The sequence below is a fragment of the Propithecus coquereli genome, unplaced genomic scaffold (assembly GCF_000956105.1).
Source record: "Propithecus coquereli isolate 6110/MARCELLA unplaced genomic scaffold, Pcoq_1.0 Scaffold10, whole genome shotgun sequence".
Lineage (NCBI taxonomy): Eukaryota > Metazoa > Chordata > Mammalia > Primates > Indriidae > Propithecus > Propithecus coquereli.
Window position 1 is genome coordinate 20,508,797 of NW_012133858.1, and position 12,918 is coordinate 20,521,714.

Here is a 12,918-nt window from a genome sequence, read left to right on the forward strand (position 1 = left end):
CCTCGGCCTCCCAGAGTGCTAGGATTACAGGCGTGAGCCACCGCGTCCGGCCTTTACCTAGCTTCTTAAGGTAGAAACTTAGATGATTAATTTTAAACTTTTCTTCTTCTCTTATATAAATATTTATAGCTATAAATTTCCCTCTAAGATAGGCTGTGCCTCAAGTCTGCACATTTTGATGTGTTATTGATTTCTAACCTAATTCCGTCCTTGTCAAAGAACACGTTCTGTATTATTTCAATCTTTTGGTATTTGTTTTATGCCACCTCATATGATTCTGTCCAGATGGACTTGCCATGTGCAATTATGTAACCATTCTAGCTTTCACATGCTTATGATTAATATTTGCATGGTATATCTTTTGATGTGAACCTATTTGTATCTAGACTGCATCTTTGGCTGGGCATTGTGGCTCACGCCTGTAATCCTAGCACTTTGGGAGGCCAAAGCAGGATTGCTTGAAGCCAGGAGTTCAAGAACAGCCTGAGCAACATAATGAAACCCCATCTCTACCAAATAAACAAACAAACAAACAGCATTTCTTCTAGATAGCATATAGTTGGGTTTTGCTCTTTTATCCAATCTGACAATCTGATTTATTAGACTGGTGCATTTACATTTAGTGTAATTTTTGGCCATAATTAGGACTACCATTTTGCTATTTATTTTCTATTTGTCTCAGTTGTTTTTTGTTTCTCTGTTCTTCTTTTCTTGCCTTCTTTTGTGTTTATCAAATATTTTTAGTATTCAACTGTTCTATGACTTATTAGATATAAATCTTTGCCTTATTGTTTTTCATGGTAGCTCTAGGGATTAAAATATACATCTTCACCTTATTGCAATTTACTTAGAGATGATATTGTACTACTTCATGTGAAGTGCAGGACCTTTGCAATAGTATAGTTCATTTATACCCACCCTCATCTTTTGTGCTACTATACACACACACACATATACACACACAATAAATGCCACAATATAATGTTATACAATTTACTTTGAAATGCCCATAACTTTTAAAGCAATTAAAGGGGAAAAAGAATATTTTATATAGTCTTTTATATCTAGGAACATATTTGTCATTTCTGATTCTCTTGATTCCTTCTGAATAACTTTATTTAGATTTCTTGTCATGTAGATCTCCTGAAAGTGAATGTTCTCTGTTCTTCATTTCACCTTTTTTTTGAAGGTTACTTTTGCTAGATATAGTATTTGGGGATGACATTTCTTTTTCTTTCAGCACTTCCCAAGAAGTCTTCTGTCCTCTGCTGTTTCTGAGAGTCAGGTATCATTCATGCTGTTATTCACTTGGATGTGATGTGTTTTTCTTTGGCTACTTACAATATTTTCTCTTTTTCTTTGGATTTTATAGTTTGACAATTACGTGCTTTGGTATGGTTTTATTTGCATTTTTCCTGCTTAGAGTTTGCTGATCTTCTTGGTAGGGTAGGCTAAAATTTTTTCTCACATTTCAGAAATTTTTAGTTGTTATTTTTTCAGATATCTTTATTCTGTCCTTTTTCTCTCTCTTCTTTTTTGGGGATCAATTACACTCATGCTAGACAGCTTCATGTTGTCCTACAAGGCTCTGATGCTCTGCTCATTTTTTCTCAATCTTTTCTCTCTGTTCTTCAGATTGAATAATTTCTATTACTTTTTCTTCAAATTCACTGATAATGTCTTCTGTTTTCCTCAATCTGGTGCTGAGCCCATCTAATGATGTTTACATTTTAGTAATTATATTTTTCAACTCAAGCATTTCCATTGGATTCTTTTTTATAGTTTCCACTTCTCTGCTGAGTTTTCCCGTATGTTCACATCCAAATTTTCCTTTAGGCCCTTGAACATATTTATAATACTTTTAAGTTCTTGTCTGCTAATTGTAAGATCTAGACCATTTTGGAGACAGTTTCTATTGAGTGCTTTTTGTCTTCAGTATGAATTACATTTTTTTCACATCTGCTTAGTTTTTATTGCGTATTGGACTTTATAAATAATACATTGTAGACAGTCTGCATTCTGTTATGTTTCTCAGAAGAGCGCTGAATTTTATTCCAGTAGGCAGTTAACTTGGCTGGGCTGAAATACCAAACTCCATTTCCAATGTGCAGCATCAAGATTCTCTGCTGAGTTCTTTCAGCTTTCTGTTGTTGTGTTTTTGCCAAGCCAACTGAGGTCTCCCTTGTACATGCATAGCTCTAGTAGTCGGCCAAGGATTTGGGCAGAAAACACGTGCAGGTTTTGGAATTAATTCCCTTCTTCTATGGCTCCCTCCTTTACATATCTCCCCCCAACTTTCTAGCTGCTCTTTGAGCTTTAAACTTTATCCCCTGATATTTCAATCCAATGAAGCTCAGATTTTTTGATGCCCTAAGCAGCACAGAAATTAGGGAGTGACTTCAGTCAAACAGCTGTACTCTTAAAGCTTTCTCCTTATTGCTGCCATTTTTGTTTTGTTTTTTTTTTTGCTGCCATCTTTTGAGATTAGATTCCTTGCCAGTTTCGATATGCTTTTGGTTACTCTCCAGTGCTTTCAAATTGTTGTTTATTTTTCAAAAATTTTTCTTTCAATTTTTTAAATTGTTATCTGCAGAGAGTTAGTCTGATCAAGTGAGTCCACCATTTACGCAACAGTATTAATTTTTAAAGTTATACTTTAGAACCTACTATATGCCAAATGCTATGCAAAATGATGCCTATACATAAAAACATAAAAAACTATTCCCATTCCAAGGATATCATCTTGCTTACTTGACCTGATAAACATATTTTATACAAATGAGTAATATATACATAGTTATAATTATATGTAAATAAATGAAAATAGACAGTTCTCTTACTTTTCTACTGCAGATCGTTTCTGTGATTTGCTTTTGTAATTTAATGCCATCTTAGTTTCCATTCCAGTGTAAACAGCAACACCTGCAAAACAAAACTATCATTTAAAATAATCCTCTAGCATGTTTCACAAGAAATAAATACACTCACTAGCATGAAAACTTCTAAGAAAGTATATTGTATCATAGTTACAATTTTGCCTTCCTTTAAGTCTTTTCATTGTTTTAAGGGCTTTATAAGTCCAATTTTGGGGAAGCCCAGTTACTCAACCTGCTGAATGAGATAAAGATGGCAGGGAAGGCCATTATAGATATAGCAAACACTGCTAATAAAGACAGAAATGGAAAAGTACTTTTTGTTAGGGTGGAACAAAGGATTGGGGCCAGAATGTCAAAGGCCCTGCATGCCAGGATCTGGAGTCTAAACACCATTCCATAAGCACTGGAGAGACAATATGGAAGTTTGTCGCAGTAAATCGAGTAAACACAAGGGAAGTGCTATTTAAAAAATTTGTTCCCATGTGAACAACTCTGAGATGAGCAGAAAGACAGGGGAAATGGGACTAACACTGGGGTATGAATGAAATTAGGAGACTAGCCTGATATTAATAAAAAAGTTTGTAGACTTTGGTTTGAATACTAGCTCTGCCACTTACTGGTTCTATATCTCTGAGTAAGTAATTTGTCTGAGTCTCAATTTTCCCATCTTTAAATGGGAAAAAATACTTCAAAGTTGTGAGATCTATATGAAAAATTAGCAAAATGCCTTGAAACAAATGATCAATAAATGTTCATTCCCATCCCTGAATACTGAGATTTAAAAACCAGTGTAGGGCCCATCATGCCCTCTTCCTAAAGATTTGCCCATAATTCTTTTTTTTTTTTTTTTGAGACAGAGTCTCGCTTTGTTGCCTGGGCTAGAGTGAGTGCCGTGGCGTCAGCCTAGCTCACAGCAACCTCAAACTCCTGGGCTCAAGCCCGAGCAGCTGGGACTACAGGCATGCGCCACCATGCCCGGCTAATTTTTTCTATATATTTTTAGTTGTCTGATTAATTTCTTTGTATTTTTAGTAGAGACGGGGTCTCGCTCTTGCTCAGGCTGGTCTCGAACTCCTGAGCTCAAGCAATCCGCCCACCTCGGCCTCCCAGAGAGCTAGGATTACAGGCGTGAGCCACCGCGCCTGGCCTGCCCATAATTCTTATCATTAGAATTATTCCCGAAAGGCAGGGGTTATAACTCAAATGACAAAGGGCATTGAAATTACAGGAATGTGAGAAAACATCCGGAATAATACAACAGGGGAGAGTTGGTGCTGAGGAAAACAATAGAAGACAGACCCATCTAAAGGCATTCAATTACATGTTTTCTTTCAAGAGGGTACAAAATTTGGATACCTCCTTTAAGGTAAACAAGAGTGAAGGTATTAATGCTAGGAAGATGTGTTAAAATATGGCATTATATGAGGTCTAAAAGTCCTGAAGGTTTACTCTGGCTTCTACCATTAAAAAACATTATTATGGATTAATTTTTTTTAATTGTGATAAGATACACATAACATGCAATTGGCCATTTTTTTTCTTTTATTATAATTGGTGGGGTGAAGCGGCTGGCCCGGCCAGCCCGCGTAATTTACCATTTTAACCAGTGGCACTTAATACATTCATAAATTTGTGTAGCCATCCTACTAAGTAGAGAACACTTTCATTATATCCGAAGAAAACTGCGTATCCATTAAGCAATCATTCCCCATTCTCCTCCACTCCTGACCTCTGAGAACCACTAATCTGCTTTCTGTCCCTATGAATTTGCCTGGATATTTCAAATAAATGGAATCATATAATATATGACCTTTTGTGCCTGGTTTGTTTTACTCAATATAATATTTTTAAGGTTCATCCATGTTGTAGCATGTATTAGTACTTCATTCCTTTTTTTGGCTGAGTAATATTTCATTATATACCACATTTTGTTTATCCATTCATTAGGTGATGAACATTTGGGCTGTTTCCAACCTTTGGCTACTGTAAACAGTGCTTCTATGAACATTTTTGTACAAGCTTTTGTTTGAACACCCATTTTCTGTTCTTTTGGGTATATATCTAGAGTAGGATTTCTGAGTCATGTGGTAATTGTATGTTTCACTTATTAAAGAACTGCCAAACTATTTTTCCCAGCATCTGCAACATTTTACACTCCCATCAGCAGTGTACAAGGGTTTCCATTTTTCCATACCCTCACTGACACTTGTTATTTTCTTTCTTTTTACATATATATATATACACACACATACATATATGGATTTCTTTATTAGAGAGCCTAAAACTGAGAGAGGTAATAGAAAAAAAAGATAATGAAAAAGAGGACCTCAAAAGCTGTAGACAGCCACTGGGTAACAGGGTGGGCCAGGATACTAAGGGCCATTCCTAAAATGAGAGGAGCTAGTTGACAGCTAAAGGTTATCATCAACTTCACAATTTGCCTAGAGTTGATTCAGAGTATATTAAATTAATTTAGATCTCCAAAGGCAAGGGCAGTATTTATTCATCCTTTTGATCCAGTCAGTATATGTTCCAATATACTTGGTATACAACCAGTAGTCAATAACAATTTGTTGAATGAGTGAATGTATGAATGAATAAGTCAGCAGTTATGAATCTAATCTAAGAATAATCATAATGGAATTATATAAGTGGTCTACTGCACCATGATGCCAGATTATATTGGTTCTCATCCACCTCCACCATTACCAGAAATGTCAGAATTATGTTATTAGGACTCAGTTTCACAAGTATTCACAGAAAGACAATATAAGAACAGGGTTCTAGTCTATTACTCAAAAACAGGGACCAACAAGAAAAAAACAACACAAAATTATATTAATATAATCTTTATACAAAAATTATCATAAAACATTTAGTTAAAAAATTTCCAATCAAAAGACCACAAATATTATGCTTTTTAAAATACTTCATATAAAGCACCAACACAAATCAATAATTTAAAATGTTTAAACATGTACAAACCAAAAATTTCTTTTGTGTTTTTTAATCTGGCTCCACGAAGCAAGAGACTCTCTGGCCCCAGAGGTCTAGGAAAAAAAGAAAACAACCCAAAAACATTGAATATATTAAAAATTCAATTCAATTCTAAAATGGCATCTTCAGCAGGAGGTACTTAAGCTATAGCTACAATGCTGCTTTCATAGAAAACCAAAATTCCAGCAGTATAAAGCTGCCTACACCAATCATGATGTTAGTTACTGTAACAAACACCTGCTTTAGTATTTCAGTCACTTTAAGATTAGCGGCTCGGAAAAAAGAATATGCATGTAAATAAACTCACAAAGCCACTAGTATCAAAAAATTTTAAACATAAAATTCAGCAAAATCAAAGATTAAGTACTGATTTTAAAATGTTTAGCAGAAGATGAAATTTAAAATTTTTTTAGCACATTTAATAGCTTCAAAGTGAAAATACAGAATTAAAATGCAACGCAAACATAAATTGTAGTATGATTTGTGTAAAAGCATGAGCTCAGCATAATTAAAATTATACTGGATTATAAAATATAATGTAGAAAGTATGTTAGTAAACTTTTTCTAGGCAAGATTGCACAGTATAACTTGACTACTTGCATTGTATATTTCTTGGAGCACAGGTCTTCTTGCTGTTTGAATTTCTCTCCATAAAGGAGATATAAAACGACAAGGAATAACTAGAAAGGAAATTGTATCTTCTTAGTGATAGCAAAATGATAAGAGTCTGCTATGGATAAGTTAAAAAGCCTTTTTTTTTTTTTTAATATTCTTTATGCTTTTCTGCAATATACATACAGTTATCTAAACCAAAGAGAATCTGAACTATTTATGAAGATATCTGCAAACCCAAATACCGTAAAAAAAAAAAAAAAAAAGCAATGAACCAAGGAGGACCAGATGTTTGAGACATAGTTAACAAGTATGATTCTACTAGGCCGTCATATTTGAAGTGCACTCCAAGGATATTCCAAAATCAATATATAAACCATTCACGAGCTATAAAATAGCTCTTTTCACTTGATGCTGCCTCTAACAATAAATAGAAACACTTTGTGCTCACATTGGCATATAAAATTGGTATATAATGACAGCTTCAGATTAAAAGATAACTCATCAAATGAACGAAGGGTCTTTGGAGAATCCAAAATGGATGCTCTCTGTGGGTTCAGGAGTTCAGTTGGTTTTGCTCAGAAAAGTACATTAATTAGCTTTTTTTTTTCTGATCTAGACAATTTATGCATGCATATGTAAATGTCTAGGTATTGACTCATAGTAAGCTTGTTATTGTGAAAATTAAAAATACTGTATCACATGTCCAATCATGTCTGGCAAAATGTATTATCTAAATAAGGGAGCTTCATATTGCAAAGTTAATCTTCAACCCCAGTCAGCTGTTTTGAAAGGTTTCTACTAGTATATTAGGTACCCAGACAGAATACAGAGTTTAAAATGCTGGCTACTTAAGGACTACGCTGACATATCCTCATCCAAGTATCTAAGGACAAAGACCCCCTAATGCCACCATCATCAACCTAGGGATCTTTGTCAGTACTGGGTCTAATAAGCCATTTTCTATATTGATTGAGATCCAGGGCCCCTCCATAGCTTCCACACAGAACCTCCTCCCTTTCTGCACTGCCATCCTCCAATCAGTGGGCGCCAGTTTAAGTGCAGGTCAAAGTTTTCAATGGTGTTCAGTGAAATGGGAATACACACAAACATAGATATGTATGTGCAGAAATTATATATACATGTGTGTATATATACACATATACTTTATATCTTATGTAAAATATGTATTTAATTATATATGATATACAATTAAATACATATGTATGTCGAGTAACCTTTAAACTGATATAATTTTTTTTTACATTTTAAAATTTTGTTTTTAAATGTCCTTTCTTTTATAAAATTGATTAGGATAGATGATAGTTGTGGCTGTGGTTTAGTTACTTTCCTAACTGGGCAAAATAAAAAGTAGGCAACCCTCCAAAAAACAAAAACAACAGCAAAAATAAATAAATAAATGAAAGATAATTCATCAATTCATTCAGGTTGCTTCAGTGAAGAACATGGTTCATTTTTAACCACCCTAGGGGTTGAGGTAACATAACTGCTATTTTCCTTGACTAGCCACAATATTTTAATGCAATTCAGTCTATGTATCCACACGTTTCCCACTATTTCACTATGGAAATCAAAATAAATTTAGTCAGTCACAGTTATTCAGCAGGGGTCCTACACATAAAAGATCTTGTTACAGAGTTTATTGAACATACTTCTATGTTAATGCTTATTAAAAATGTGGATCAGTGCTAATGCATGATATTTTTGTTGGCTTGTCTTAAGGATTTTATTGAAAAATGCTAAGCTCTTTGTTAGAGACTTATATCATACAGCCAGTATAAACTGACCATGTCCCAAGAAAATAGACAGAATGTCAAATTTGATTAGAAATTGAAGGACTGATTCTAAGATTGATTATAAATTAGGTTTACAGTAATGAATAACAGTGTAATCTCATCCTATCAGCAAATCTTTGCACTCATCCAAATTAAGGTACTGGAAATTAACCTGCAAATTGAGGGAAAATAAAATGAAACAACCAACCAAGCAATAAACTAATCAGAAGAGTAAGTAAGCAGTTTTGGATCAGCCATAAATACTTTAGTTTGTGCTGAATGATTCTGAAGTAAAGAAGACCATAGCACTTATACTTGTTAAATATTATATGAACCATTTTTCATATTCTAGCCTTTAAGTGTTGTGGGTTTAAATGCATAAGGATCTGAATTAAAAGCAGCTGCGTTTTATTTTATGTTACTACTGAATATTATTAGAAAATGAAATATAAAAATTCAAACAATCTTACTAAATTATTCTTAAATCATTTCATAGGATTTGTTTCATCCTTACTTGCTGCTGCTACAAATTACTAGCAGAGGAAATGCTAAATGCTTTTAAGTTAACCCATTTCCATGATTTGCTGTTTATTCACCTAATCTTCCTTTAACTTCTAGTCCTTTCCCGAAACAGTTCCCACTTAAAAGTAATTAGATAACATGAAGTTATTCTTACCTTACAATTTCTTCCATTTGGTGAGTTATTATCATTCGTCCCATGAATCTATTAAAGAATTCACCATAGTATAAATATATATATTATATTACTTACAACATCAATGGGTGGAACATTTTTGATAGTTTTAGCACTATTCTCATACATGAAACAAAACCAACCTTTTATATATACAAATGGTCCAATATTCATGGCAGAAATTATAAAAATAAATATTTAGTCCTTAAGCTTTAAAAAATCTAAAATTATTACCATCTCTATTCCAGCTATGAATGACGTAATAAATAAAAAATGTTTTCAAAATGGCAATGTAGATGTTATACATTATTACTATTATTATTAGTTTGGTTATCATGAGAATTTATAACTGCTAAACAAAGATGTATACATTATTTAGCCAACAATGAATGTTCATATATTTCATTACTGTTTACTAAATAAAGCTTCCTGTGACCTACAGATCATTGGAACCGAATCATTGATCTACTTATTCATTTATTCAACAAATATTCACTGAGCGACTGCCATGTATGAGTTAAGTGGCCTACCACTCAGAGTAGTAAGCAAAAACCTGTCAGTGAACTGCAGAGCTTCTTTAACCTGATAGTCATATTTAAACTTTTGGTTGCCTTAAATCTAGAGTGAAGGAAGAAAACCAAGAGAGGGAAGTATCCAGGAAGACAAGCGGGGCAGATATACAATACGATAAGAAGCTGAGGGTGATTTTTATAATGTGCTTGCAATTTATAGTCTGTCACCAGTTACTGAGTAGAAATGAACCTAGTTTCTCATGTAAGTCCTTAATAATAAAAAGCTGTTTCCATTACATAGCCTATAATTGGCAAGATCGCTGAAAGATGACTAGTATTGTATTTAGTAAACTGTAATGTTAAAAGAAGTTCGTTCCTCTGCTCCTTTCCCTCCTTTCAGAAACAAGATCTTTAAAAATCTAATAAACTAAAAAAAAATTTTAAATTTTGTGCTCACTGTGATAGGTGAAAAATGAATAAGAACAGTTTCTATTCCTGAGGAACTCATAGCTGTTAAGAATAATATTTATATAAAATTACATTTTTTTACTTTATTAAGTGCTATATGTAAGTGAAATATTGAAAGCTATATAAATTATAAGGTTCTAATTTAAAAGTAGTATCCTTTAAATAATACAGTAGTGCACACAAACATAGCCCCTGCCTTCATGGAGCTTACCAAAAAAATCATTAGATTATTTTCTTCTAAGGAAACAATATTACTTCTACTGCAACTACTGTTATAGCTACAAAGTGAGCATGCTAGTTCATGCCAAAATAGAAGGTAACATGAAGGAATTTGTGAACAAAAACACAGCTCTTGAATTAATATCTTTTGCTTAGACTTCTGACAAATGTTTTTAGTTTTTTTCCCCTTAATTGCATCCCCCTTCAACCTGCTCCACAAATAATGTCTCCAATTAGCTAAAGATTTCATTATATGTTTATGAGTTATAAAAAATGAGGTCTGTAAACAGGACTTAAAATGCATATATTGAACATCACATCATACCTGTACAAGTCTGCTTCTGGTTGCTGGCATTCTATCACAGCTACGAGAGTGTCCAAACTGGCCACAGTTTGTAATAATGCTGTTTCTGGAACTGCCACGTGTGTCTGAAAAAAATGAATTAAATTGCATAGTTTCAAGATCCAAATGGGACCTTAGATATCAACTACTTTAAATCTTTTATAGATAAAACCATGGCAAACTGTACTTAAGCTCATTCAGCTAGACAAAAAAACAGAGAAAGAAAAATGTAAAATAAACGAGGAGCAAAGGGAGTTACTATAACCACCCATCTAGGAAGGCCATTTGCATATAAGGAAATTAAGTCTGTGTGTATAGACACTATTGCCCAAAGTTTACTATAAGCAATTTAACAGGAAAAAATGTGAATATTCACCCTTGATTATACTGTGAAAACTGAGAAAATTGAAATTTGTCCCTTATTTTAAAAGGCACCAAAATATTAAAAGGTTGTATTTTTCCTAAAATTACTTTCCATTTTTAACTTGAATTGACTAAACTATGTGAGGCTACCCTTAAAATAAATATATAATCATATCAATTCTTTTTTAAAACTTTAATTTTTAAAAAAGTTTCAGTAATTTAAAATAATTTCTCCTTAATCAGGTCAAACTTTATTACATTAACCAGAGGAAAATATTACTATACCCAAAGATATTTTGTTTACCCATAGCAACACTCAAACATGCACGAACAAACCTTCAGGTTAGTTTCTCCATCCAAACTAGCAGTTGTAACATGACATGAACCATCAGGTCGATCTGAGGACAGAAGCACCAAATCTGCAGGAAAAATTTCATCTTTGGCTATCCGAACAATATCACCCACCTGTGAAGAATTTTGGGGAAAAGTGAATATACAGATTTTAAAAGGCAAGGACTTATTTTTATTGGGTACTAAATAAGTGGTCTATCATAGTATTTTAGTGTAGGAAAGCAGGTTTTTAACTAAACCATGATCAATATTAGAATTATGTGCTATGGTACCAAAATACAATTGATTTCTATTATACACCAGATGCATACCCGAATATTTTTTGATCTAGTTTTTACAAGGCCACCACTTCGAACAACATAAACAGGAGCTCCATTTACTTCGTTATCTGAGTTATGTCGTAACCAATCTTCATATCCCTGTAAATATCCAAAGAATAAACAATATCTTTTTAGTATAATTTGAAGAAACTTTTACCAGATGAGAAAAGAAAAAAAACGAAAGCATAAAAACTTGCCCAAAACATTTCACTTACCAGAATTATATTAGGCTATTTTGATGCATATGCTTATAGGTATTTGATATTCCTTCCTATTAGAAACACTCTCTTTTCTTGGTTTTCATTATACACATATTTCTGGCTTTCAAAGGACCTCTAGTTACTTCTCAATTTCTGTATGGGAGGCTCCTTCTATGTCACCTTTGTAGGCCCTTTTCTCATACTTCACTTTCTCACTAGGTTTCTTCTATCCCTGCATCTTCAAATAGTATAAATATGCTGGTAATTCTGAATTTATATCTCCAGACTACATCTCTCTTCTGGACTCCAAACTTGAATATCTAATCGCCTTGTTAATATCTCTATTTTGAAGTCTCATAAATATCTTAAACATATTCAAAACCGAATTGATGTTATCCCCAAAGTCCACTGCATTTCCAATGTCTCCCAGATTTTTGCTTTTGCCAGAAATCTGGAGAATCATTCTTCACTCTTACCTTTCTCTAACACTTGTTCAATCAGTAAATGCTATGTACAAATGATAGTTTAATCATAAAGTGTAAATTTACAAAGCATCATTACAGACAATAAATAGAAAAAAATGAAAAGATTTGAAACTGAGATTGAGTTCTTTTACCTTCTTAAACAATAGACCAACAGAATTATTTCTAATTAGTAAAGTTGACCCTTTAACAGCATGAGTTTGAACATACATGTGCAGGTCCACTTACATGCAGATTTTTTTTTTCAATTAAAGTTACACCGAGTGTGCCTGCCTCTCCTGCGTCCCCTTCCCCCTCCTCTACCTCTTCCTCCTCTGCCACCCGAGACAGCAAGACCAAGCCCTCTCCTTCCTCTACCTCCTCAGTCTACTCAACATGAAGAGGACAAGGATAAGGATGAAGACCTTTATGATGATACACTTCGACTTAATGAATACTAAACATATTTTTTCTTCCTTATGAGTTCCTTAACAATGTTTTCTTTTCTCTAGCTTACTTTATTGTTAAGAATACAGTATCCTGGCCGGGCACGGTGGCTCAAGCCTGTAATCCTAGCACTCTGGGAGGCAGAGGCGGGTGGATCCTTTGAGCTCAGGATTTCAAGACCAGCCTGAGCAAGAGCGAGACCCCGTCTCTACTAAAAATAGAAAGAAATTAATCAGACAACTAAAAATATATAGAAAAA

General features: G+C 33.7%; 1 protein-coding gene across 1 annotated transcript in view; it reads right to left on the reverse strand.

Moving 5' to 3' along the window:
* The window catches only part of ATP11B (ATPase, class VI, type 11B), a 111,515-nt gene that overhangs the window by 64,949 nt on the left and 33,648 nt on the right, over positions 1–12,918 (reverse strand). The window contains exons 5-10 of the mRNA XM_012641969.1: positions 11,543–11,650; positions 11,217–11,345; positions 10,500–10,603; positions 8,958–9,005; positions 5,862–5,926; positions 2,841–2,922 (exon numbers count right to left, since the gene is read on the reverse strand). Coding sequence (XP_012497423.1) covers positions 2,841–2,922; positions 5,862–5,926; positions 8,958–9,005; positions 10,500–10,603; positions 11,217–11,345; positions 11,543–11,650 — 536 coding nt within the window. The remainder of the gene's footprint in view (positions 1–2,840; positions 2,923–5,861; positions 5,927–8,957; positions 9,006–10,499; positions 10,604–11,216; positions 11,346–11,542; positions 11,651–12,918) is intronic.